The sequence below is a fragment of the Anomaloglossus baeobatrachus genome, chromosome 4, assembly GCF_048569485.1.
Source record: "Anomaloglossus baeobatrachus isolate aAnoBae1 chromosome 4, aAnoBae1.hap1, whole genome shotgun sequence".
Classification (NCBI taxonomy): Eukaryota; Metazoa; Chordata; class Amphibia; order Anura; family Aromobatidae; genus Anomaloglossus; species Anomaloglossus baeobatrachus.
The window spans coordinates 699,813,211-699,841,047 of NC_134356.1; the positions used below are offsets into that span (position 1 = coordinate 699,813,211).

Consider the following 27,837-nt stretch of genomic DNA (forward strand, 5'->3'; position numbering starts at 1 on the left):
GTCTGGACTGTGTATATACAGGGCACGGTGTAGTGGTGTCTGGACTGTGTATATACAGGGCACGGTGTAGCGGTGTCTGGACTGTGTATATACAGGGCACGGTGTAGCGGTGTCTGGACTGTGTATATACAGGTCACGGTGTAGCGGTGTCTGGACTGTGTATATACAGGGCATGGTGTAGTGGTGTCTGGACTGTGTATATACAGGGCATGGTGTAGTGGTGGCTGGACTGTGTATATACATGGCACGGTGTAGTGGTGTCTGGACTGTGTATATACAGGACATGGTGTAGTGGTGTTTGGACTGTGTATATAAAGGTCACGGTGTAGTGGTGTCTGGACTGTGTATATACAGGGCATGGTGTAGTGGTGTCTGGACTGTGTATATACAGGGCATGGTGTAGTGGTGTCTGGACTGTGTATATACAGGGCATGGTGTAGTGGTGGCTGGACTGTGTATATACATGGCACGGTGTAGTGGTGTCTGGACTGTGTATATACAGGTCATGGTGTAGTGGTGTCTGGACTGTGTATATACGGGTCATGGTGTAGTGGTGTCTGGACTGTGTATATACAGGGCATGGTGTAGTGGTGTCTGGACTGTGTATATACAGGGCATGGTGTAGTGGTGTCTGGACTGTGTATATACAGGGCATGGTGTAGTGGTGTCTGGACTGTGTATATACAGGGCACGGTGTAGTGGTGTCTGGACTGTGTATATACGGGTCATGGTGTAGTGGTGTCTGGACTGTGTATATACGGGTCATGGTGTAGTGGTGTCTGGACTGTGTATATACGGGTCATGGTGTAGTGGTGTCTGGACTGTGTATATACGGGCATGGTGTAGTGGTGTCTGGACTGTGTATATACAGGACATGGTGTAGTGGTGTTTGGACTGTGTATATAAAGGTCACGGTGTAGTGGTGTCTGGACTGTGTATATACAGGGCACGGTGTAGTGGTGTCTGGACTGTGTATATACAGGGCATGGTGTAGTGGTGTCTGGACTGTGTATATACAGGGCATGGTGTAGTGGTGGCTGGACTGTGTATATACAGGGCACGGTGTAGTGGTGTCTGGACTGTGTATATACAGGACATGGTGTAGTGGTGTCTGGACTGTGTATATACAGGACATGGTGTAGTGGTGTTTGGACTGTGTATATAAAGGTCATGGTGTAGTGGTGTCTGGACTGTGTATATACAGGGCACGGTGTAGTGGTGTCTGGACTGTGTATATACAGGGCACGGTGTAGTGGTGTCTGGACTGTGTATATACAGGTCATGGTGTAGTGGTGTCTGGACTGTGTATATACGGGTCATGGTGTAGTGGTGTCTGGACTGTGTATATACAGGGCATGGTGTAGTGGTGTCTGGACTGTGTATATACAGGACATGGTGTAGTGGTGTTTGGACTGTGTATATAAAGGTCATGGTGTAGTGGTGTCTGGATTGTGTATATACAGGTCATGGTGTAGTGGTGTTTGGACTGTGTATATAAAGGTCATGGTGTAGTGGTGTCTGGACTGTGTATATACAGGGCACGGTGTAGTGGTGTCTGGACTGTGTATATACAGGGCACGGTGTAGTGGTGTCTGGACTGTGTATATACAGGGCACGGTGTAGTGGTGTCTGGACTGTGTATATACAGGGCATGGTGTAGTGGTGTCTGGACTGTGTATATACAGGGCATGGTGTAGTGGTGGCTGGACTGTGTATATACATGGCACGGTGTAGTGGTGTCTGGACTGTGTATATACAGGGCACGGTGTAGTGGTGTCTGGACTGTGTATATACAGGGCACGGTGTAGTGGTGTCTGGACTGTGTATATACAGGGCACGGTGTAGTGGTGTCTGGACTGTGTATATACAGGGCATGGTGTAGTGGTGTCTGGACTGTGTATATACAGGGTACGGTGTAGTGGTGTCTGGACTGTGTATATACAGGGCATGGTGTAGTGGTGTCTGGACTGTGTATATACAGGTTACGGTGTAGTGGTGGCTGGACTGTGTATATACAGGTTACGGTGTAGCGGTGTCAGGCGTCTCCATCAGAGCCTCCTCCATATATGACCTCACATCTGACCTCATTATTGTGAGGCCGGAGAACGAGATATAGAGGATTCGCCTCGTGCACACTCCCTTTTGATGACCGTTGAACTCTTCTACTTCTATGAGAGTAAAGGCCGCTTTACACGCTACGACATCGCTAATGCGAACTCGTTGGGGTCACGGAATTGGTGACGCACATCCGGCCGCATTAGCGATGTTGCTGCGTGTGACACCTATGAGCGATTTTGCATCGTTGCAAAATCGCTCATCGATGACATGGGGGTCCATTCTCGATTATCGTTACTGCAGCAGTAACGAAGTTGTTCCTCGTTCCTGCGGCAGCACACATCGCTATGTCTGACACCGCAGGAACGAGGAACCTCTCCTTACCTGCCTCCCAGCCTCTATGCGGAAGGAAGGAGGTGAGCGGGATTTTACGTCCCGCTCATCTCCGCCCTTCCGCTTCTATTGGGCGGCGGTTCAGTGACGCAGCTGTGACGTCGCTGTGACGCTAAACAAACCGCCCCCTTACAAAGGATGTCGTTCGCCGGTCACAGCGACATCGCCAGGCAGGTAAGTAGTGTGACGGGTCTGGGCGATGTTGTGCGGCACGGGCAGCAATTTGCCCGTGTCGCACAACAGATGGGGGCAGGTACCCACGCTAGTGATATTGGTACCGATATCGCAGCGTGTAAAGCAGCCTTTAGTGACCCATTTTGCTGAAATCTGGTCAGTCTTTTTGCTATGGGAGTGAAATCTTTTCCCTGCAGTGATGCTTTGCTGCTTCATGTCGTCCAAATACTTTTCAAAATTAAACTCCTCATCTGATGAGGCTGAAGATACTGCAGCAGTAGCCCTGGATGACACAACTCCTCTTCTGATGAGGCTGAAGATACAGCAGCAGTAGCACTGGATGACACAACTCCTCTTCTGATGAGGCTGAAGATACGGCAGCAGTAGCACTGGATGACACAACTCCTCTGAGGCTGAAGATACGGCAGCAGTAGCACAGAATGACACAACTCCTCTGAGGCTGAAGATGCAGTAGCCCTGGATGACACAACTCCTCTTCTGATGAGGCTGAAGATATGGCAGCAGTAGCACTGGATGACACAACTCCTTTTCTGATGAGGCTGAAGATACGGCAGCAGTAGCACAGAATGACACAACTCCTCTGAGGCTGAAGATGCAGTAGCCCTGGATGACACAACTCCTCTTCTGATGAGGCTGAAGAAAGTAGCACTGGATGACACAACTCCTCTTCTGATGAGGCTGAAGATACGGCAGCAGTAGCACAGAATGACACAACTCCTCTGAGGCTGAAGATGCAGTAGCACTGGATGACACAACTCCTCTTCTGATGAGGCTGAAGATACGGCAGCAGTAGCACTGGATGACACAACTCCTTTTCTGATGAGGCTGAAGATACGGCAGCAGTAGCCCTGGGTGACACAACTCCTCTGATGAGGATGAAGATATGATAGCAGTAGCACAGGATGACACAACTCCTCTTCTGATGAGGATGAAGATACGGCAGCACTAGCACTGGATGACAGAATTCCTCTTCTGATGAGGCTGAAGATACAGCAGTAGTAGCCCTGAATGACACAACTCCTCTTCTGATGAGGCTGAACATACGGCAGCAGTAGCCCTGGCAGGACCCAATATCTCTTTGCCGTCCTCTAGCCGCTCATCCTAACTGCTACCTCAGTCAGAGCTTCTTTTCCTTTAGTAAGCTGGTGATCATCCAGCAGTATACAATGACTTGGCTCCACATAAACAGCTGAAAGAAGAGTTTTATTTTCCAATAGCTGTGTCTCTCTCTGTTTCATTGAAGCAGCATTGCCATCTACGATTCCACCTCCTGTTTGGGACAGGCAAAATAGCAAGTTCTTCCACTCCTTTATGAAAATGCCGGCAAGTAAATCCTCAGCTTGTAAATGAGTGATGAAGCAATTCCTTCAATTCAGCCTCCGGTGTCCATTGACCTTCATTTAGTGTTACCTGAGGGTCGGCCATGTCTATTAGAAACGGTTTCAGTTCAATCATTAAATAAGTGTTGCCCCACCGAGTGGCCTGATCGACAATTGCCCTTTCCCAGCACGTCTCTTCAAAATTGAATCAATTTTAGGGGTTCTGGCGGCAATAACCAATCTCCGTTCTAGCACGTCCCTCCTGCAGACGATCCCCAGCTCCACCAAATTAGACTCTGACTCCGCAGCCCGTGTGTGTGTGTGTGTGTGTGTGTGTGTGTGTGTGTTTATATATAGGCTGTGGTGTAGCAGTACCAGGAATGTGTGTTGTAGAGATACAGCTCACTCAGCGGCGCTGAAGTAGGCACGGAAGGTGACTAAACAGAATCTGCAGGTTTTTGCTGCCTCATCTAAGCAGCATGATGTAGGCAAAGAGACCCTGAATCCAACGATGTGTCACTTAGATTACTGGCTGCAGCTGTTCTGACACAATCAGATTTTAGTTTTCGCACGTAGCAGAGCTGAGCGCTGTCTACCCCCCCACTAGGCTCGCGGTGCACATTTCTGGTAATCAGAGGGGCGCAGTCTTGAGCTCACCAGCTCCTCAGTCCACTAATGATAACGCTACTGACACTTAAACTACATTGCAAGTCGGTAAAAACACTGATGAGAGAGACGTGGCTGAGATATTGGTGTTAACCCTTACAGCTGTCTTCAGATTACATAGCAAAAATCTGCTGACAGATTCACTTTAATCAAAAAATGTCTCTCCTGCTTTATTAAAGCTGCACCTCCGAGCCCGGGATGTCTGAGCACGGGCGCACCTCCGAGCCCGGGATGTCTGAGCACGGGCGCACCTCCGAGCCCGGGATGTCTGAGCACGGGCGCACCTTCGAGCCTCTCTGAGTACAGGGCTCTGCCATCATGTATACCCCGCTTCCCACCTGCTGGTTTTCTATCTTGAAGCTGTCAATCACAGAGGAGCGATTCAGGGAAAACCAGCAGGTGGGTACAGATGATGGAGGAGCGCCTGTGCCTGGAGATGCCGCCTGTGATGGGTGGGATCGGCGGTCCTGTGGCGGGTGGGGTCGGCGGTCCCGTGGCGGGTGGGGTCGGCGGTCCTGTGCTGACACTTTAAAGCGAGCCACAAACCAGGGAAATTAATGGCCTTTCTTTCAGGAAAACAGGATGCACCTTCCTAACGATGGCAGCCTGGCCCTTGTCAGCCCTATATCCTGTCAGTACTATACGTACTGGAGCTAGCTTCCAGGGTTACATCAGAGGATAACCCCCTCTGTGACCCATTCCTCTTTCCATGATGTGTGCGGCGCTCCTGTTACAGTGTATACCGGTGTAGCGGGGTGCGGTGGAGTGCAGTGTAGCGGGGTGCGGTGCAGTGTAGCGGGGTGCAGTGTAGCAGGGTGCGGTGGAGTGTAGCGGGGCACGGTGGAGTGCAGTGTAGCGGGGCGCGGTGCGGTGGAGTGCAGTGTAGCGGGGCGCGGTGGAGTGCAGTGTAGCGGGGCGCGGTGGAGTGCAGTGTAGCGGGGCGCGGTGGAGTGCAGTGTAGCGGGGCGCGGTGGAGTGCAGTGTAGCGGGGCGCGGTGGAGTGTAGTGTAGCGGGGTGCGGTGGAGTGTAGTGTAGCGGGGTGCGGTGGAGTGTAGTGTAGCGGGGTGCGGTGGAGTGCAGTGTAGCGGGGTGCGGTGGAGTGCAGTGTAGCGGGGTGCGGTGGAGTGCAGTGTAGCGGGGTGCGGTGGAGTGCAGTGTAGCGGGGTGCGGTGGAGTGTAGCGGGGCGGGGTGCGGTGGAGTGCAGTGTAGCGGGGTGCGGTGTAGCGGGGCACGGTGGAGTGCAGTGTAGCGGGGTGCGGTGGAGTGTAGTGTGGCGGGGTGCGGTGGAGTGTAGTGTAGCGGGGTGCGGTGGAGTGTAGTGTAGCGGGGTGCGGTGGAGTGCAGTGTAGCGGGGTGCAGTGTAGCGGGGTGCGGTGGAGTGCAGTGTAGCGGGGTGCGGTGGAGTGCAGTGTAGCGGGGTGCGGTGGAGTGCAGTGTAGCGGGGTGCGGTGGAGTGCAGTGTAGCGGGGTGCGGTGGAGTGCAGTGTAGCGGGGTGGAGTGCAGTGTAGCGGGGTGCGGTGGAGTGCAGTGTAGCGGTGTAGCGGGGTGCGGTGGAGTGCAGTGTAGCGGGGTGCGGTGCAGTGTAGCGGGGTGCGGTGCAGTGTAGCGGGGTGCGGTGCAGTGTAGCGGGGTGCGGTGCGGTGCAGTGTAGCGGGGTGCGGTGCGGTGCAGCTGAGCTGTGCGTGTTCTCTCCTCAGATCTCTCCAGGAACCGTCTCTCGGAGCTGCCGGTGGAGTGCAGTGTAGCGGGGTGCGGTGCGGTGGAGTGCAGTGTAGCGGGGTGCGGTGCAGTGTAGCGCGGTGCGGTGCAGCTGAGCTGTGCGTGTTCTCTCCTCAGATCTCTCCAGGAACCGTCTCTCGGAGCTGCCGGTGGAGTGCAGTGTAGCGGGGTGCGGTGCGGTGGAGTGCAGTGTAGCGGGGTGCGGTGGAGTGCGGTGCAGCTGAGCTGTGCGTGTTCTCTCCTCAGATCTCTCCAGGAACCGTCTCTCGGAGCTGCCGGTGGAGTGCAGTGTAGCGGGGTGCGGTGGAGTGCAGTGTAGCGGGGTGCGGTGGAGTGCAGTGTAGCGGGGTGCGGTGGAGTGCAGTGTAGCGGGGTGCGGTGCGGTGGAGTGCAGTGTAGCGGAGTGCGGTGCAGCTGAGCTGTGCGTGTTCTCTCCTCAGATCTCTCCAGGAACCGTCTCTCGGAGCTGACGGTGGAGTGCAGTGTAGCGGGGTGCGGTGGAGTGCAGTGTAGCGGGGTGCGGTGGAGTGCAGTGTAGCGGGGTGCGGTGCGGTGGAGTGCAGTGTAGCGGGGTGCGGTGGAGTGCGGTGCAGCTGAGCTGTGCGTGTTCTCTCCTCAGATCTCTCCAGGAACCGTCTCTCGGAGCTGCCGGTGGAGCTGTCTCATCTGGTGTCTCTGGAGTCTCTGTGCCTCTACCACAACTGTCTGCGGACGCTGCCTCCATCTGTCTCCAACCTGCAGGTGCTCAGCTACCTGAACCTCAGGTGAGGCCCGGTGTGGTGCTGCCCGGGGCCGCTCTGTGCACCCCGCTCACCCTTGTCTGTTCCCCCCCCCCCCGTTCCCCAGGCGCTCTGCGCCACCCCTCCTCTGCTCTGTGCACCCCCCCACTCTGTACTCCCTCTCACTCTTGTCTGTGCTCCCCCCCCCCGCTATGTGCAGCCCTTGCTCTGCGTGCCCCCATTGCGCCCCCCCTCTGCTCTGTGCCATTCCTCCTCATGCCCCCATTGCGTGCCCCCATTGCGCCCCCCCTCTGCTCTGTGCCATTCCTCCTCATGCCCCCATTGTGTGCCCCCATTGCATCCCCCCGCTCTGTGCTCCCTCTCACTTTTGCACTGTCTCCACAGCCGGAACCTCCTGACCTCGCTGCCCCCGCACATCTGCCGCCTGCCCCTCACCGTCCTCATCGCCAGTAACAACAAGCTGACCTCCATCCCGGAGGAGGTCGGGGGTATGGGCAGCCTCCGCCAGCTGGTAAGTCCTGACCCCCATCCTGTGGTGCTGGAGGGGAGCGCTCCTGTGTGGCAGAGTCTCGTGGTTCTGCGGCCCTTGCTCCTGTGGCTGTGTCTCGCTGCAGTGTCGTCACAGTGTAGCAGGATGTTGGGTCACTCTCCTCTTGTGTAATCCGGAGCTTCTGCTTCATATTACTGTAATGAGGAGCAGACCGAGCCGTGCGCCAGATCCACAGCCCGGACCGGGGGAGGGGTGACAACCGCTCACATGTACACAGCAGTATGTACATATACACACATACACATGTATATATGTGTGTGTGTATACGGCAGCAGCTATAGGCATAGAAGTGGTGTCTAGGTATAGTAAAGTAGCCATGCGCTACGCAATGAAACCACCTATAGCGCCACCTGGTGGAAAACAACGGAGATAGCATTTTTATCTCAAAAACGGAACCAGAGAGAAAAAAAGTGAATTACAAAGTTGCATGACTACTTTACTATACCTAGACACCACCTCTATGCCTATAGCTGCCGCCGTTCTCAAGTTAACGGCGGTGAACAGGATATGGGTGGACACACTGTATAGAGGTTCGGTGTATACAGGATATGGGGTGGACACGCTGTATATAGGTGCAGTGTATACCGGATATGGGTGGACACGCTGTATATAGGTGCGGTGTATACAGGATATGGGTGGACACACTGTATATAGGTGCGGTGTATACAGGATATGGGTGGACACGCTGTATATAGGTGCGGTGTATACCGGATATGGGTGGACACGCTGTATATAGGTGTAGTGTATACATGATATGGGTGTACACACTGTATATAGGTGCGGTGTATACAGGATATGGGTGGACACACTGTATAGAGGTGCAGTGTATACAGGATATGGGTGGACACACTGTATAGAGGTGCAGTGTATACAGGATATGGGGGGACACACTGTATATAGGTGCGGTGTATACAGGATATGGGTGGACACACTGCATATAGGTGCGGTGTATACAGGATATGGGTGGACACACTGTATAGAGGTGCAGTGTATACAGGATATGGGTGGACACACTGTATATAGGTGCGGTGTATACAGGATATGGGTGGACACACTGTATATAGGTGCTGTGTATACAGGATATGGGTGGACACACTGTATAGAGGTGCGGTGTATACAGGATATGGGTGGACACGCTGTATAGAGGTGCGGTGTATACAGGATATGGGTGGACACACTGTATATAGGTGCGGTGTATACAGGATATGGGTGGACACGCTGTATATAGGGGAGGTGTATACAGGATATGGGTGGACACACTGTATATAGGTGCTGTGTATACAGGAGATGGGTGGACACGCTGTATATAGGGGAGGTGTATACAGGATATGGGTGGACGCACTGTATATAGGTGCTGTGTATACAGGAGATGGGTGGACGCACTGTATATAGGTGCGGTGTATACAGCATGTGTGTGTACATACAGTGGTGTTTATAAGTCCTGCATAGGATACATTGATTTTTCACGTTGTAGACGCTTCCTGTGCAGTATCTCGATGCTGATGACATATTATTATATATATTATATATGGTTTTGTTCATTCTCTCCCTGGAATATATTTGTAGCTTTTGAAGCAGTTTTGCCTGAGATTATTGTAACAATCTGGGAATTGAAAGCACAACTAAATATTGTGCAGCTTCAGATCCAAAATGAGCCAATCACAGATGAGGTTCTTGTGACCAATCATAACCTGGATATGGCAGCCAATCATATTCCATTCCATCTGCTGCTTAGTTGCTTTATCTGTAGGTCTATGTAGTGAGTGATACTGTAGAGCTTTATGATGGAGCCTTCAGATTGTTGTCAGCGGAGGATCATGTGCGAGTTGTGGTGCTACATGAGGAGGGTTACACTGCCCCAGATCGCAGGGAAGGGCGGCTGTAATCAGAGACATAAGCAGCTGGGAATTACCCAGGACAGGCCCAGAAAGTCAACCTCGGAGGAGTGGGAAGAAGCGCTATGTAGTGATGGAAGCACTTCTTGCATTGTAGGAAATGATGGCAAGTCTTATGTGAGAAGGTTTCCACAAGAAGAGCACAAGCCAGAGAGTGAGCTTCTCTGTGACACATCCGATGACCGTAATGGTCTGGGCTGTATGGCCGCCAATGGTGCTGGAAGGCTTCAGATTGTGCAGGGTTAATGCAAAAAATACATAGACATCCTTCATAAGAAAATGCTGCCTTCTGCTCAGCTCCTGTATCAGGGGATTCTATCCTCCAGGATGATGATGCTCCTTGTCACAGCGAAGACAGTAACGGGGGGGGGGGGGGGGAAAAGAACAAGGCGGCGACTTGTAACAGTGTGTCCCTCCCCCGCCTGTGCTCATGGTGTAATAGTCTGTCTCTCCTTGACTGTCCTGTATGTACTACTGGTGGGGGATTGTTTGTTCTTCTCAGCATGGGACTTCTCCAATCCACAACTTGGTAAACAAGAAAGAGCCAGGACTTCTAAAGTCCATTCATGTATGAAGTGTCCAGGCGGAGTTGGACTCTTCTGCCCACCTAAGGGGCTGATCCCAGGAGAGAAGAACAATGAGACCCATGTTAGTGCAGTTAGTTGGATCTCGGCTGGAGAAGGACTAGGATCTATAGCTGAGGCTGGATCCTAGAGCCTTTGTATGGACTGTTACAGACTGGAGATCAGTGGCCACGGGGGATTGCGTTTTATTGTTCCCCCTGTTGGACTCAAGGAACTCATGTAAGGACCATTGCCAAATTTTCCCTGGCATCGGAATACCAGGCGGTGCTCCTGGATCTTTTGTTTTGTTGTGGACTCCTTGCAGACTTTAAGGATCTATATTTATGTTTGGTTGATTGTTCCTTGGCCTGGCGTCCCTCACTGCTCTGCCGCATACCCCGCCACACTACTACTGACCGGCCAGCCCAGTCCCCGGACCTCAATCCAATTGAACATTGTGGCACAAGGTATCAATGGGGATAGCTAAAAAACAGCCAAGGACCAAGAGAGAGTTGATTGAGGCTCTGATCCAGGCCTGGAAGCGTCATCACTGGTGACCATCTGCAGAAGCTTGTGCACGCAGTGCCACAGAGAAGCAAAGGCCGCCAATAACGGATTAGAGGCTAAAGAGGCCCTCACATGGCCCGAATCTGAATCACATACAAAATAATACAGCTTAATAGGTAAAATGTAAGTCTGTGTGACCCTGCATTGGAAGTTACTGACCTTAGAAACCTCACTTCTTCTACACACTGCGCTGGTGTAGGTACGGCCATGCTGCAAAAAATATCAAAAATGCACATACCATAACAATGTATACACTGGGGACATTCAAAAATGAGTATGGCATACAATGAGGGATTACACAAACAGTGTCACTGTAGAGATGCAGAAGTGTGAGATATAGAGTGTTCTTTCTGCCTATGCAGGACTTATCAACACCACTGTATAATAATAAGTTCTATTTCTATAGCGCCAACCTATTCCGCAGCGCTGTACAGTGCAGAGGGGACAATATCAGACAATACAAAATGCAGATACCAGGAGGAGTGCAGGCCGTGCTCGTAAGCTACAGTCTATGAGGAAATAGGGGGGCACAAAAGAAGAATGGGGGGGAGAAAAGCTTGTCATACTGTATAGGGGAGCGGTCTCATCTGATCACGTGCATTATATCAGTGATGTCATCCCCGGGGGCGGGGCTGTATATAAGGGGTGCGGTCTCATCTGATCACGTGCATTATACCAGTGATGTCATCCCCGGGGGCAGGGCTGTATATAAGGGGTGCAGTCTCATCTGATCACGTGCATTATATCAGTGATGTCATCCCCGGGGGCGGGGCTGTATATAAGGGGTGCGGTCTCATCTGATCACGTGCATTATATCAGTGATGTTATCCCCGGGGGCGAGGCTGTATATAAGGGGTGCGGTCTCATCTGATCACGTGCATTATATCAGTGATGTCATCCCCGGGGGCGGGGCTGTATATAAGGGGTGCAGTCTCATCTGATCACGTGCATTATATCAGTGATGTCATCCCCGGGGGCGGGGCTGTATATAAGGGGTGCGGTCTCATCTGATCACGTGCATTATATCAGTGATGTCATCCCCGGGGGCGGGGCTGTATATAAGGGGTGCGGTCTCATCTGATCACGTGCATTATACCAGTGATGTCATCCCCGGGGGCAGGGCTGTATATAAGGGGTGCAGTCTCATCTGATCACGTGCATTATATCAGTGATGTCATCCCCGGGGGCGGGGCTGTATATAAGGGGTGCGGTCTCATCTGATCACCTGCATTATATCAGTGATGTCATCCCCGGGGGCGGGGCTGTATATAAGGGGTGTGGTCTCATCTGATCACGTGCATTATATCAGTGATGTTATCCCCGGGGGCGAGGCTGTATATAAGGGGTGCGGTCTCATCTGATCACGTGCATTATATCAGTGATGTCATCCCCGGGGGCGGGGCTGTATATAAGGGGTGCGGTCTCATCTGATCACGTGCATTATATCAGTGATGTTATCCCCGGGGGCGAGGCTGTATATAAGGGGTGTGGTCTCATCTGATCACGTGCATTATAGCAGTGATGTCGTCCCCGGGGGCGGGGCCTCCCGTCTGATCAGTGTATAGCAGGTAACATTGATGTACTGGTGGGGGATGATGAGTGGCGTTGTTATTATCCGCACTTTCTCTGTTCCAGGATCTCAGCTGTAATGAGCTGCAGTCTCTGCCGGCACAGATGGGGGCGCTGCGCTCGCTGCGAGAGCTAAATGTGCGCAGGAATCAGCTGAGCTCACTGCCAGAAGGTAACGTCCGCTCTGCAGGTCACTCACCGAGCCGGTCATCTGACGCTGACTGTGGGGGAAGGGGTGCACTGACTGTGGGGAGGGGGGGGGACCTGTGGGCTCTGGCTGTGGGGAGGGGGGGGACCTGTGGGCTCTGGCTGTGGGGAGGGGGGGGGACCTGTGGGCTCTGGCTGTGGGGAGGGGGGGGGGGACCTGTGGGCTCTGGCTGGGGGGAGGGGGGGGGGACCTGTGGGCTCTGGCTGTGGAGGGGGGACCTGTGGGCTCTGGCTGAGGAGGGGGGACCTGTGGGCTCTGGCTGAGGAGGGGGGACCTGTGGGCTCTGGCTGTGGGGTGGGGGTCCTGTGGGCTCTGGCTGTGGGGTGGGGGTCGTGTGGGCTCTGGCTGTGGTTGGACCCTGAGGACTGCGTCTTCCTCTGTCTTTTGCTCCTCAGAAATCTCGGAGCTGCCTCTGACGCGTCTTGACTTCTCCTGTAACCGCGTCGCCCGCATCCCCCCGAGTTTCTGCCGCTTGCGGCACCTCCAGAGCATTGTCCTGGACAATAATCCCCTGCAGTACCCGCCTGCTCAGGTCAGTCACCCCCAGCGCCCCGTCCTGCTGCCGCCCCCTCCCCAGAGGATAATCACCTCCATCTCTCTTCCATCCAGATCTGCCTTAAAGGGAAGGTTCACATATTTAAATACTTGAACATAGAGGCCTGCAGCAAATCTGCCCCCGAGCTGGAGAAGCTGAGCCGCCCCACCAGCTTCACCACGTGGTAAGTGCCCACGTCAGTGGCGTGGGGAGGGGGGTGCTGTCGCCCTCTGCCCTGTTGTCCCGTCGCCCTGCGCCCTGCCGTCGTTCTCCCCCCCCCCCCGGTCGTCGGCCCCCCCGCCCTAAAGTCCCCCCCCCCCCCCCCCCCGTCCTGTCGTCGGACCCCCGCCCTGCTGTCCTGACTCCTCGCTCTCCTCGCAGCCTCACTGATGACCTGTATTCCCAGCCATACGGGGGGCTCGATTCTGGATTTAACAGTGTGGACAGCGGCAGCAAGCGGTGGTCCGGCAATGAGGTGGGTACCTGATGTGTCGCCTCTCGGGAGGAGGGTCCGGTCTGTACCGGGGGCTGCACCTCGCTGTATCATTACTGAGGTCCAGGTAACGCTCCCCCTGTCTTCAGTCCGCAGACGAGCTCTCGGACCTCTCCTTCAGAGTCTCCGGTTTGGGTCGAGACGTCCGACAATTCAAGGAGAAGCTGAACGGGGCCGGTAAGTTGGGGGAGGGGAGGCTCGGACCCCGCTGTGTGCGCGTGCCGCCTCTGATCCGGGAGCTTCAGGTTTCGCTTTTGTGTTGCAGCAAATGGAGAGAACGAGCTCCCGGATTTCATGGACAGCAGCACAAACGATGACGAGGAGGGCTCCAGGGGCGGCAGCGGCCCCTCTGTGATGGCGGCTCCGCAGGTGGGTGACCCTTCTGTACAGGAGCAGAGCGGCCGCTGTGGTGTCACCGCCCCTCCCCCGTGTACCGAGGACTATGTGACCACCGCTCACCACGCGCCGTGGCCTCTGTTACAGGAGCAGAGCAAGCCGGAGCGGCACTCCACCCCGCGGCCCGAGGAGCGGCACTCCACCCCGCGGCCCGAGGAGCGGCACTCCACCCCACGGCCCGAGGAGCGGCACTCCACCCCACGGCCCGAGGAGCGGCACTCCACCCCACGGCCCGAGGAGCGGCACTCCACCCCGCGGCCCGAGGAGCGGCACTCCACCCCGCGGCCCGAGGAGCGGCACTCCACTCCGCGGCCCGAGGAGCGCACGCTGGTCTGTAGGTGAGTGATGGCTGCCCGGAGCGCCTGCCCCGGATCCTTCCTGCATTCACCGTGTCCTGTCCACAGGTCGGAGCCGTCTCCTCCCGGCACACGGCAGGACCTGGCCACAGAAGAACGCCGCCGGCCCGAGACCCTGCTGATCTGGAAGGAGAGGGAGCGGCAGCAGCTGCAGCAGAGGCAGGAGGTGCTGCGGAGGCCGTCTGTGGATCGTAGAGAGAGGTGAGATCTGCCCCCATCATCCTCCGCGGCCAGGAAAGGGTTATCACATTACACCGCTGGATCCACAGACGCCAGAGCACAGACCCCTCTAGGAGCAGCACAGACCCCTCCATGGACGGTGGACGTTGTGCTCAGAGGCCTCTGACCAGGCGCTGCACATTTTATTTTTCAGCATCCAAAAAACACCGTCCTGCACCTCGTCCTCCCCCCAGAGTCACAGCGAGACCACCAAGTAAGTACGAGTGCAGTGGTGCAGGCGGCCGGCCCCTCTGTGTCCTGTGCAGACCCCGGTGTAAGGCGGCCCCTCTGTGTCCTCTGCAGACCCCGGTGTAAGGCGGCCCCTCTGTGTCCTCTGCAGACCCCGGTGTAAGGCGGCCCCTCTGTGTCCTCTGCAGACCCCGGTGTAAGGCGGCCCCTCTGTGTCTTCTGCAGACCCCGGTGTAAGGCGGCCCCTCTGTGTCTTCTGCAGACCCCGGTGTAAGGCGGCCCCTCTGTGTCTTCTGCAGACCCCGGTGTAAGGCGGCCCCTCTGTGTCCTCTATAGACCCCGGTGTAAGGCGGCCCCTCTGTGCCCTCTGCAGACCCCGGTGTAAGGCGGCCCCTCTGTGTCCTCTGCAGACCCCGGTGTAAGGCGGCCCCTCTGTGTCCTCTGCAGACCCCGGTGTAAGGCGGCCCCTCTGTGTCCTCTCCAGACCCCGGTGTAAGGCGGCCCCTCTGTGCCCTCTGCAGACCCCGGTGTAAGGTGGCCCCTCTGTGTCCTCTGCAGACCCCGGTGTAAGGCGGCCCCTCTGTGTCCTCTGCAGACCCCGGTGTAAGGCGGCCCCTCTGTGTCCTCTATAGACCCCGGTGTAAGGCGGCCCCTCTGTGTCCTCTGCAGACCCCGGTGTTACAATTATTTGCCTCCGGCTGTTCGGTGACCTGTGATTCTTTTTAACCCTTTAGTTCGGTCCCCGGTGTCTCATCTGACGGCTGCAGCAGGTTGCGGAGTCAGGTAGGTGCTCTGCTGCCCCCTCCCCCATCACTGGGTTGTCATGGTGATAGAGATGTGACGGATGAGGAATATTCTGCACTGTGGCGCCATCGTTCTGTCCTATAGGTTGCTATGGAGACGGTGATATTGTTGCGTTTCGGGCGTGCTGCCCCCTCGCTCATCTCCCACCTATCAAGCTGTCACTGCACCGTCTGCACATTTATTCTGAATGAGCCTCGCATATGGGGTGGGTCACACGGAAGAGGAGCCGTGTATATGGGAGGGGGGGTCACACGGCAGAGTAGAAGACCCGTGTGTACAGTGCGGGGCGTCTCGCAACGTGCTGATGGTGACTTTTTTTTTTTTGTGCAGGGCAGTCAGACCGAGCTGCTGAAGCCACAGTCCCCATCAGGTGAGTGCTCGTCCCTCCTCTGGTTCTCCCTCTGTCCTCCTCCTGGTTCTCCCTCTGTCCTCCTCCTGGTTCTCCCTCTGTCCTCCTCCTGGTTGGCCCTCTGTCCTCCTCCTGGTTGGCCCTCTGTCCTCCTCCTGGTTGGCCCTCTGTCCTCCTCCTGGTTGGCCCTCTGTCCTCCTCCTGGTTGGCCCTCTGTCCTCCTCCTGGTTGGCCCTCTGTCCTCCTCCTGGTTGGCCCCCTGCCCTCCTTCTGGTTGGCCCCCTCTGTCCTCTTGGCTCTGGTTGGGCCCCCTCTGTCCTCTTGGCTCTGGTTGGGCCCCCCCTGTCCTCTTGGCTCTGGTTGGGCCCCCCCCCTGTCCTCTTGGCTCTGGTTGGGCCCCCCCCTGTCCTCTTGGCTCTGGTTGGGCCCCCCCCTGTCCTCTTGGCTCTGGTTGGGCCCCCCCCTGTCCTCTTGGCTCTGGTTGGGCCCCCCCCCCTGTCCTCTTGGCTCTGGTTGGGCCCCCCCCCTGTCCTCTTGGCTCTGGTTGGGCCCCCCCCCTGTCCTCTTGGCTCTGGTTGGGCCCCCCCCCTGTCCTCTTGGCTCTGGTTGGGCCCGCCCCCTGTCCTCTTGGCTCTGGTTGGGCCCCCCCCCCTGTCCTCTTGGCTCTGGTTGGGCCCCCCCCCCTGTCCTCTTGGCTCTGGTTGGGCCCCCCCCCCTGTCCTCTTGGCTCTGGTTGGGCCCCCCCCCTGTCCTCTTGGCTCTGGTTGGGCCCCCCCCCCTGTCCTCTTGGCTCTGGTTGGGCCCCCCCCCTGTCCTCTTGGCTCTGGTTGGGCCCCCCCCCTGTCCTCTTGGCTCTGGTTGGGCCCCCTCTGTCCTCTTGGCTCTGGTTGGGACCCCCCTGTCCTCTTGGCTCTGGTTGGGACCCCTCTGTCCTCTTGGCTCTGGTTGGGACCCCTCTGTCCTCTTGGCTCTGGTTGGGACCCCTCTGTCCTCTTGGCTCTGGTTGGGACCCCTCTGTCCTCTTGGCTCTGGTTGGGCCCCCTCTGTCCTCTTGGCTCTGGTTGGGCCCCCCCTGTCCTCTTGGCTTTGGTTGGGCCCCCCCTGTCCTCTTGGCTCTGGTTGGGCCCCCCCTGTCCTCTTGGCTCTGGTTGGGCCCCCCCTGTCCTCTTGGCTCTGGTTGGGCCCCCCCTGTCCTCTTGGCTCTGGTTGGGCCCCCCCTGTCCTCTTGGCTCTGGTTGGGCCCCCCCTGTCCTCTTGGCTCTGGTTGGGCCCCCCCTGTCCTCTTGGCTCTGGTTGGGCCCCCCCTGTCCTCTTGGCTCTGGTTGGGCCCCCCTGTCCTCTTGGCTCTGGTTGGGCCCCTCTGTCCTCTTGGCTTTGGGGGACGCTCTCGTCACTGTGTCTCTCTCTTTTTCAGAGACCTCGGCTTCTTCAGTGCAGAAACCAAACAGCTTCCTCTTCCGATCGTGCTCCCGTGGAGCGGTGCGCAGCGCTGCAGGTGATCGTCCGCTGATCATTCCTCGCACAGTCCTGTGACTGCGGCTGTGTGCACACCTGAGCGCGGCCGTCGCCCAGTTGACTATTGGTGTGATGTCGCTCGTGGCTGCCAGATTTACCACTGGTGGCTGAGGACCTCCGATGTGTGACCCTTGTCTCCTCCTGTAGGTTCAGAGCAGAGCTCGGCCAGTTCTAGTCCCGTACGGTTACGATCTCCGCACCCTCGAATCGATGAGAAGACGGCAGTGTTACAACTACGTAAGGTACGTAGCTCCGCCGCTAGGAGTCCAACAAGGCCCAGAGACAGGTCAGAGCGCCCCGGAGATGGGTTATAACCGTCCAGGAGACTAGTCAATGTGTCCCGGAGACTGGTGGTCGTAGCGCGCCTCGGAGATGGGTTATAACAGCCCCGTAGACTGGTGGTCAGAGCGCGCAGCAGAGACTGGTGGTCAGAGCGCGCAGCAGAGACTGGTGGGCAGAGCGCGCCCCGGAGATGGGTTATAACAGCCCCGGAGACTGGTGGTCAGAGCGCGCCCCAGAGACTGGTGGTCAGAGCGCGCCCCAGAGACTGGTGGTCAGAGCGCGCAGCAGAGACTGGTGGGCAGAGCGCGCCCCGGAGATGGGTTATAACGGTCCCGGAGACTGGTGGTCAGAGCGCGCCCCGGAGACTGGTGGTCAGAGCGCGCCCCGGAGACTGATGGTCAGAGCGCGCCCCAGAGACTGGTGGTCAGAGCGCGCCCTGGAGATGGGTTATAACTGTCCTGAGACTGGTGGTCAGAGCGTCCCAGCCCCGGGGTTCTCTTTTACCTCGTCATGCACGGGGGGCCGGTCGGAGGCTCGCGTGTCGGGGGGCCGGTCGGAGGCTCGCGTGTCGGTTGGGATCTTCTCGTGCTGCACATAAACCTTCGTCTGCTCTTCCTGTCAGGACATTGAATCTCTTCTGAACATCACTCTGGAGGATCCTCTCTGCGAGTCGCTGTGTAACGGGGTGACGCTGTGCCGGCTGCTGAACCATCTGCGTCCCCGCACCATCCCCATCATCAACGTGCCATCCCCCGCTGTGGTAAGATGACGGTGACCTCGGGGGGGAGCGGCGCCCTCCTGTCCTCATGTATCCTCATTATTCTCTTCCAGCCCAAGCTCAATCTTGTGAAGTGTAGAAAGAACGTGGACAGTTTTCTGGATGCCTGCCGGAGACTCGGGGTCCCCGAGGTAAGGGCCGCATGATCTGGGGGTGACTGTACTGTCCAATGCTGTGCACGGGGTCCTGCATGTCCTATACTGGTGCACGGGGTCCTATACTGGTGCACGGGGTCCTATACTGGTGAACGGGGTCCTATACTGGTGCACGGGGTCCTCCCTGTCCTATACTGGTGCACGGGGTCCTCCCTGTCCTATACTGGTGCACGGGGTCCTCCCTGTCCTATACTGGTGCACGGGGTCCTCCCTGTCCTATACTGGTGCACGGGGTCCTATACTGGTGCACAGTGTCCTGCCTGTCCTATACTGGTGCACGGGGTCCTCCCTGTCCTATACTGGTGGACAGTGTCACTCCCTGTCCTATACTGGTGCACGGGGTCCTCCCTGTCCTATACTGGTGCACGGGTCCTGCCTGCCCTGTACTGGTCATTACCGGTGCACGCTGTTGCCGGTGTATGATTGCTTTGTACCTTCCTGTAGTGTTGTTGGGGACTTGCCTGTGACTGTGTCTCCTTCGCTCTTCTGCAGCTGATGTTGGCGTCTGTTGATGCTTCGTGTAGTAACTTTCTTTTCTCTCCACTTTCCTCCTTCTTGATCCTCATAAATTTCACCATCTTTCCTACTTTGTCCTCTGCCCTCCACATGACACCTTGCTCGCTTCTCATCCACCTCGCTGCCCGGGCTTCTGACTTCTCTCCCCATCACATGCTTGCTCCTCTAACCACCCTCCAAATTACATACTTGCTCCAATCTCTGCCCCGGCCTCTGACCACCCTCCTCTTAACATGCCTGCTGCCCTCGACCTCTCTTCTGACCGCCCTCCATGTGACATGCTTGCTGCTCTCATCCTCTTTTCTGACTGCCCTCCACTTGACATGCTTGCTCACCTTTTGACATGCTCTCTGCCCGACCTTCTGACTGCTCTCCACGTGACATGCTTGCTGCCCACGTCCTCTCTTCTGACGGCTCTCCACTTGACATGCTTCCTCCTCTTGTTCTCTCTTCTGACCGCCCTCAATGTGACATGCTTCCTCCTCTCTTCTGACTGCCCTCCACGTGACATGCTTGCTGGTCTTGTCCTCTCTTCTGACTGCCCTCCACGTGACATGCTTGCTGCTCTCACTGCGCTCCACGTGACATGCTTGCTTGCTTGCTTCTCTCATCTTCTCTCTACGTGACATGCTTCCTCCCGGTCCTCTGTCTCTGTTCTGTGCAGCGAGACCTGTGCTCGGCCTGTGACATCCTGGGAGCGGAGCGTCCTCTCCATGTACTAAGGACGGTGTCGTCTCTGCTGCTGCTGTGTGCCTCCGGAGAAGCTTCTGCCCCCGGCCCGGGGTCCGGCCCACCGTTCCTCCAGTTGCTCTATCGTCATCACGGCTTCCTGCTCTTCTACACTCTGCTAATGCTCGTCTTATATGTCGCCTACAGTAGGATCTGTCCTTTGTAGGGACAGGATAGCGTTGTCCTCTGGTGTCAGCCACCTGTTCTGTCACTTTAGTCCTGGCTGCCCCTGCCGGCCTGGCCTGCGGTACTGTGCGGTTTTCTCGCGCCCCCCTCACTCTGTGCCTCCTGGAAAGAACATAAAGGAATGTGGACTGTACTGGGCCGGAGTTCCTACACCGTACGGATGGACCTATGCAACACCCCCGACCCGTGTGCCTTATCTGTCCACACACCTCTGTGCTAGCAAGGACCCACATTTGCGGCCTTACACCACCTCCCCTGATTGGCCGAGGCTGCCCTGTAGGGATAGGTGCTGAGTAATTAATTAGCTCCCCTCTCCTCTCCTCCCCTCAGGCTGACGGCCGTCCCCGTCTTCTGCATCTCCTGTGAGTGCCTGAGCCACCACTTGCCTGTAATGCCTATAGAATCACACACACACACATATATATATATTGTATAGGATCTGCCAAATAGAGAATAATAGTAACAATCTAATATATTTTATAGAACGTAGCCTTTACTGAAGCACTGAGACCTCTAGTGCCTGAGCCCCCCACCCTGTATACCACGCACCCTATATATTTATATACGCACTGTAAATATTGTCCACACACCGGGAATACACTGATCTGTAGCCGCACTGTACAGTCATGAGGATTTGTATTTATGATTAAACCCCCCCGGAAATTATTGGAATCTGCCTGATTGGAAGGCTGGGATGTACCATGTGTAGTAATGGGGGGGGGCGCGCGCCGTCATTCTAGATACTGGCAGCGTGAACCGTTGTGCTGCACTGCGCCAGAGAAGGTAAGGAAAAGTTGGAGCGCGTTCACACAGATTGTGTAATAACCTTTCAGGGTACGTGACCACCATGATTATTACTCGCACTCTACAGTACAAGCACAGTCGATGGGATTAATACAAATCTCCTGGTCTCCATGGTAACAGACTACAACCTGTAGTCACACTGTCTGCTCCTGGTCTCTGGTTTGAGTTTCCATGTAGTCAGTTACCATAGCGACACAGGCATCTGCATAGGAGGTCCCATAAACTTGTCTGTTCCCCGCACGTCGCCGGCTGTGCGCTCTGTGCAGGACGCTCTCCAGCGCCTTCTCCCCTACCGTAGCGCACAGTCTCAGGGGGAGAACCTGCAGCTGAAGGAGTCATTTGTATCCATCAAGTGGACCGACTCACACAGGAATCTGCTCACAAAGTCACCCTGACCCCTGTAACTGTGATGTAATAGATCTGTTCATGATGTCATCTGTCTCCATCACTCACAGATTATCTTCTCTTCAATCGTACTAACCCTCCCCTGTCTAATGTTCACACGCTGACCTCCATCTTTCTTCTTCACCGACCTTGTTTCTGTCCTAACACCATGTTGTGCCCACCCTCCTCCCTGTCTTCCCGCCTCTCCCATGTCCCATCACCTCCTCTGTCCTCCCTCTTCCATCCCATCCTCCGTCCCGTCCTCTGTCCTACGTCCTGTCCTCCTCTTCCCTCCCAGGACGACATCTGTTCCCCTTATGACATCCTCGAAGGTGAAGGATTGGGCCGATTGTTCATCACGGTGCAGTCGTTGTTCCAGCAAAGTATGACATCCCCCAAACCGTGACCTCCCCCGCGGGATACACAAAGTCAACGTAAGAAGAGGATGAGCCAAAGTCACTGGGAAATCTCACACACTGTGACTTCTTACTGTAGATCCACCTCAGACAGAAGGGAAGACGCTTTATTTCTGGCAGCGGTGATGTCATTTCTGAAGATCGATGATGTCATTATTGAGCCTGTGTTTAGTCTGCGGTTGTCACCTATCATAGCTTCTAGACAGGACTTGGTGACTGTAGCTCTCCTGTTGTCACCCGAAAACCAGCATTATTGTTAGGACCAGTCGACTGTAATGTGCCGAAAACTAGTATCATTGTCAGGACCAGTCAACTGTAATGTGCCGAAAACTAGTATCACTGTCAGGACCAGACTATTGTGGCGCCACTGTCATGATCATACAAATATAGTGTTACTGCCAAGGCTGGACCGCTGAATGGCCCCTGTCAAGACTGAATGACTGACGCCCTTGTCAGAATTAGAATACAGCTGTAGGATCCAGTCAGGACGAGGAGACTGTAGCTCTCCTGTCAGGAGCACATCTTTAGGATCTACTGTCAGGAGAGCTACAATGGTCTGATCCCATCAGGGACAGGTCTGGAGGATCTCCCTGTAGGAACAAAACGACTGTAGTGCCCTTTTCAAGAACATGTCTGTAGGATCCACTATCAGGATAAGACGACTGTAGCTCCCAGATCAGGAACACATCTGTACAATCCCCTCAGAACGAGACGATTGTAGCGCCCTTACAAAGAACACGTCTGTAGGATCCACTGTTGGGATCCGACAACTGTAGCTCCCTTATCAGGAATACATCTGTAAGATCACCTGTCAGGACGAGACGACTATCTCCCTTATCAGGAACACGTCTCTAACATCCGCTGTCGGGATGAGAGGACTAGCACCCCCATCGAGAACACATCTGTAGAATGCCCTGTCAGGACAAGACGACTGTAGCACCCCTATCGAACACGTCTGTAGCATCTCCTGTCAGGGCGAGATGACTGTAACTCCCCTAGCAAGAGCTTGTCTGTAGGATCCCCTGTCAGTACGAGATAACGCTAGCTCCCCTATCAGGACCATGTCTGTATGATTCCCTGTCAGGACGCCATGACTGTGGCACCCCCATCGAGAACACATCTGTAGAATCTCATGTCAGGTCTAGACGACTATAGCACCCCCATCAGGAACACCTCTCTAGTGTTCACTGTTGGGATTAGACCACTGTAGGCACCCTATGAGGAGCGAACCTTAGGAACCCCTATCAGGATGAGATGACTGTAGCACCTCATCCTGTCGGGTCAAAAGAACTGTAGCTTCCCATCAGGAACACGTCTGTAGGGTTCCCTGTTTGGATTGGACCACTGTAGTTCCCGTAGCAGGAGCATGCCTTTATGATCCCCTGTCAGGGTGAGATTACTGCAGCGCCCCTAGCAGGAACACGTCTGTAAGCTCCACTGTCAGGTCGACACGACTGTAGCTCCCCTATCAGGAACACGTCTGTAGGATCCCGTGTCAGGATGAGACGACTGTAGATCCCCTCTCAGGAACACGTTTGTAGGGTCCCCTGTCAGGATCAGATGATTATAGCTCCCCTCTCAGGAACACGTCTGTAAAATCCTGTCAGGATGAGACGACTGTAGCTCCCCTCTCAGCAACACGTCTGTGGGATCACCTGTCAGGATCAGACGACTGTAGATCCCCTCTCAGGAACACGTGTTGAGAATCCCCTGTAAGGATGAGACGACTGTAGCTCCCCTCTCTGGAACACAACTGTAAGATCCCTCTAAGGATAAGACGACTGTAGCTCCTCTTTCAGAAACACGTTTGTAAGATCCCCTGTAATGATGTGACGACTGTAGCTTCACACTCAGGAACACAACTGTAAGATCCCCTGTAATGATGAGACGACTGTAGCTCCCCTCTCAGGAACACAACTGTAAGATCCCCTGTAATGATGAGACAATTGTAGCTCTCTCTCAGGAACATGTCTGTAAGATTCCCTGTCAGGATGAGACGACTGTAGCGCTCTCTCTCAGGAACACGTTTGTAGGATCCCCTGTAAGGACGAGACGACTGTAGCTCCTCTCTCAGAAACACGTTTGTAAGATCCCCTGTAATGATGAGACAACTGTAGCTCCCCACTCAGGAACAACTGTAAGATCCCCTGTCAGGATGAGACGACTGTAGCTCCCCTCTCAGGAACACAACTGTAAGATCCCCTGTAATGATGAGACGACTGTAGCTCCCCTCTCAGGAACACAACTGTAAGATCCCCTGTAATGATGAGACGATTGTAGCTCTCTCAGGAACATGTCTGTAATATTCCCTGTCAGGATGAGACGACTGTAGAGCTCTCTCAGGAACATGTCTGTAGGATCCCCTGTAGCGCTCTCTCTCAGGAACACGTTTGTAGGATCCCCTGTAAGGACGAGACGACTGTAGCTCCCCTCTCAGGAACACAACTGTAAGATCCCCTGTAATGATGAGACGACTGTAGCTCCCCTCTCAGGAACACAACTGTAAGATCCCTGTAAGGATAAGACTACTGTAGCTCCTCTTTCAGAAACACGTTTGTAAGATCCCCTGTAATGATGTGACGACTGTAGCTTCCCACTCAGGAACACAACTGTAAGATCCCTGTAAGGATAAGGCGACTGTAGCTCCTCTTTCAGAAACACGTTTGTAAGATCCCCTGTAATGATGTGACGACTGTAGCTTCCCACTCAGGAACACAACTGTAAGATCCCCTGTAATGATGAGACGACTGTAGCGTCCCACTCAGGAACACAACTGTAAGATCCCCTGTAATGATGAGACGACTGTAGCTCCCCTCTCAGGAACACAACTGTAAGATCCCCTGTAATGATGAGACGATTGTAGCTCTCTCAGGAACATGTCTGTAAGATTCCCTGTCAGGATGAGACGACTGTAGCGCTCTCTCAGGAACATGTCTGTAGGATCCCCTGTAATGATGAGACGACTGTAGCGCTCTCTCTCAGGAACACGTTTGTAGGATCCCCTGTAAGGATGAGACGACTGTAGCTCTCTCTCAGGAACACGTTTGTAGGATCCCCTGTAAGGACGAGACGACTGTAGCTCCTCTCTCAGAAACATGTTTGTAAGATCCCCTGTAATGATGAGACGACTGTAGCTCCCCACTCAGGAACACAACTGTAAGATCCCCTGTAATGATGAGACAATTGTAGCTCTCAGGAACATGTCTGTAGGATCCCCTGTCAGGATGAGACGACTGTAGCGCTCTCTCAGGAACACGTTTGTAGGATCCCCTGTCAGGATGAGACGACTGTAGCTCCCCTCTCAGGAACACGTCTGTAGGATCCCCTGTGAGGACGAGACGACTGTAGCTCCCCTCTCAGGAACACGTCTGTAGGATCCCCTGTCAGGATGAGACGACTGTAGCTCCCCTCTCAGGAACACGTCTGTAGGATCCCCTGTCAGGATGAGACGACTGTAGCTCCCCTCTCAGGAACACGTCTGTAGGATCCCCTGTCAGGATGAGACGACTGTAGCTCCCCTCTCAGGAACACGTCTGTAGGATCCCCTGTCAGGATGAGACGACTGTAGCTCCCCTCTCAGGAACACGTCTGTAGGATCCCCTGTCAGGATGAGACGACTGTAGCTTCCCTCTCAGGAACACGTCTGTAGGATCCCCTGTCAGGATGAGACGACTGTAGCTTCCCTCTCAGGAACACGTCTGTAGGATCCCCTGTCAGGATGAGACGACTGTAGCTTCCCTCTCAGGAACACGTCTGTAGGATCCCCTGTCAGGATGAGACAACTGTAGCTCCCCTCTCAGGAACACGTCTGTTGGATCACCTGTCAGGATCAGACGACTGTAGATCCCCTCTCAGGAACACGTCTCTAAGATCACCTGTCAGGTTCAGACGACTGTAGCTCTCCTCTCAGGAACACGTGTTGAGAATCCCCTGTAAGGATGAGACGACTGTAGCTCCCCTCTCTGGAACACAACTGTAAGATCCCCTGTAAAGATGAGATGACTGTAGATTCCCTCTCAGGAACACAACTGTAAGATCCCTGTAAGGATAAGGCGACTGTAGCTCCTCTTTCAGAAACACGTTTGTAAGATCCCCTGTTATGATGTGACGACTGTAGCTTCCCACTCAGGAACACAACTGTAAGATCCCTGTAAGGATAAGGCGACTGTAGCTCCTCTTTCAGAAACACGTTTGTAAGATCCCCTGTAATGATGTGACGACTGTAGCTTCCCACTCAGGAACACAACTGTAAGATCCCTGTAAGGATAAGGCGACTGTAGCTCCTCTTTCAGAAACACGTTTGTAAGATCCCCTGTAATGATGTGACGACTGTAGCTTCCCACTCAGGAACACAACTGTAAGATCCCCTGTAATGATGAGACGACTGTAGCGTCCCACTCAGGAACACGTCTGTAAGATCCCCTGTAATGATGAGACGACTGTAGCTCCCCTCTCAGGAACACAACTGTAAGATCCCCTGTAATGATGAGACGATTGTAGCTCTCTCAGGAACATGTCTGTAAGATTCCCTGTCAGGATGAGACGACTGTAGCGCTCTCTCAGGAACATGTCTGTAGGATCCCCTGTAATGATGAGACGACTGTAGCGCTCTCTCTCAGGAACACGTTTGTAGGATCCCCTGTAAGGATGAGACGACTGTAGCTCTCTCTCAGGAACACGTTTGTAGGATCCCCTGTAAGGACGAGACGACTGTAGCTCCCCTCTCAGGAACACGTCTGTAGGATCCCCTGTGAGGACGAGACGACTGTAGCTCCCCTCTCAGGAACACGTCTGTAGGATCCCCTGTCAGGATGAGACGACTGTAGCTCCCCTCTCAGGAACACGTCTGTAGGATCCCCTGTCAGGATGAGACGACTGTAGCTTCCCTCTCAGGAACACGTCTGTAGGATCCCCTGTCAGGATGAGACGACTGTAGATCCCCTCTCAGGAACACGTCTGTAGGATCCCCTGTAAGGACGAGACGACTGTAGCTCCCCTCTCAGGAACACGTCTGTAGGATCCCCTGTCAGGATGAGACGACTGTAGCTCCCCTCTCAGGAACACGTTTGTAGGATCCCCTGTCAGGATGAGACGACTGTAGATCCCCTCTCAGGAACACGTCTGTAGGATCCCCTGTCAGGATGAGACGACTGTAGATCCCCTCTCAGGAACACATCTGTAGGATCACCTGTAATGAGGAGACGACTGTAGATCCCCTCTCAGGAACACGTCTGTAGGATCCCCTGTAATGAGGAGACGACTGTAGATCCCCTCTCAGGAACACGTCTGTAGGATCCCCTGTAATGAGGAGACGACTGTAGATCCCCTGTCAAAGTCCTCTCTAGTGCTCCTGTGGAGCTTGTGGGGAGTGAATAGGACATTGGTATGGTGGATACAGTGAGAACGTTTTGTGCACCGGATATTTCTTCCCCCGTATTGATGCCACAGACCGGAATCTTTATCACTGCTCACAAGGAGAAACGCAGCGGAGCCCGGAGCATGGATACAGACGACACGCAGGTCTGCACGAGTATACGGGAAGAACCCGGAGGGATCGTGTGATATAAAGATTCCACAGATCACATTGTGTATGGCTGTAACTGCAGATTGTAAAAGTAACCGGCCCTCTTCTCATCTGTGTTGTGCCGCACGCTACACCCATGTAAATAAAGTCATGCTTTACCACCATACTGGGCAGTGCTCAATAATATATACTACAGGTGATACCCAGGTTATACCGGCTGTACATTTATAGTTATATACAGGAGATGCCCAGTGTCACGAAACGGGGGGTAGGAAGCAGAAGTCACACCCCTCCTTTCTACCACCCAACAGACAGAGCACGTGACGTGCTCTCTAGCGCCCCTCTTATGGTCAGGCCAATTATGGTATTGCCCGACAATAAGCAAGGAGGCCGCTATTCTACTATGCCGATGATTGAAGGGCTCCCGGTGAGAGTAAGGTATATATTCCCCCGACCTCTGCGGCCGGAAAATATCTAAACCTCCCTCAGATCTCACTGGCCGCCCCACAATGATCCTTGGCATAAACTCTCTGCCACCAACCGATTACGGTAACTATTAACCGAGCACACAGACGTGGAGTTCAGGATCGAGATAACAGAACAGCCCAAGATTAAATTATATTTTAATCGGCCAAAACCACAATAGAAACTACAATATATACAATATGGAATTTACAGAATATATATATTATTTATTATAGCGCCATGTATTCCATGGCGCTTTACAAGTGAAAGAGGGTATACGTACAACAATCATTAAAGGGA

The 27,837-nt window shown here is 54.6% G+C and overlaps 1 protein-coding gene across 2 annotated transcripts in view; it reads left to right on the plus strand.

Annotated features, from left to right (window-relative positions):
* The window catches only part of LRCH4 (leucine rich repeats and calponin homology domain containing 4), a 31,618-nt gene extending 4,388 nt beyond the window's left edge, over nucleotides 1-27,230 (plus strand). The window contains exons 2-19 of one of the 2 annotated variants that reach the window (XM_075346743.1): nucleotides 6,970-7,114; nucleotides 7,475-7,601; nucleotides 12,301-12,406; nucleotides 12,838-12,974; nucleotides 13,052-13,161; nucleotides 13,359-13,452; nucleotides 13,560-13,647; nucleotides 13,736-13,839; nucleotides 13,954-14,204; nucleotides 14,271-14,423; nucleotides 14,596-14,655; nucleotides 15,365-15,413; nucleotides 15,765-15,804; nucleotides 17,198-17,278; nucleotides 17,446-17,540; nucleotides 18,203-18,340; nucleotides 18,412-18,489; nucleotides 21,431-27,230. In XM_075346743.1, the coding sequence (XP_075202858.1) occupies nucleotides 6,970-7,114; nucleotides 7,475-7,601; nucleotides 12,301-12,406; nucleotides 12,838-12,974; nucleotides 13,052-13,161; nucleotides 13,359-13,452; nucleotides 13,560-13,647; nucleotides 13,736-13,839; nucleotides 13,954-14,204; nucleotides 14,271-14,423; nucleotides 14,596-14,655; nucleotides 15,365-15,413; nucleotides 15,765-15,804; nucleotides 17,198-17,278; nucleotides 17,446-17,540; nucleotides 18,203-18,340; nucleotides 18,412-18,489; nucleotides 21,431-21,538 (1,964 nt within the window). In that variant the 3' untranslated portion in view covers nucleotides 21,539-27,230. Of the gene's footprint in view, nucleotides 1-6,969; nucleotides 7,115-7,474; nucleotides 7,602-12,300; nucleotides 12,407-12,837; nucleotides 12,975-13,051; nucleotides 13,162-13,358; nucleotides 13,453-13,559; nucleotides 13,648-13,735; nucleotides 13,840-13,953; nucleotides 14,205-14,270; nucleotides 14,424-14,595; nucleotides 14,656-15,364; nucleotides 15,414-15,764; nucleotides 15,805-17,197; nucleotides 17,279-17,445; nucleotides 17,541-18,202; nucleotides 18,341-18,411; nucleotides 18,490-19,693; nucleotides 20,611-21,430 lie in introns of those variants that run through there. The other variant, XM_075346742.1, reaches the window with a different exon arrangement.
* Nucleotides 27,231-27,837: the final 607 nt, after the last annotated feature.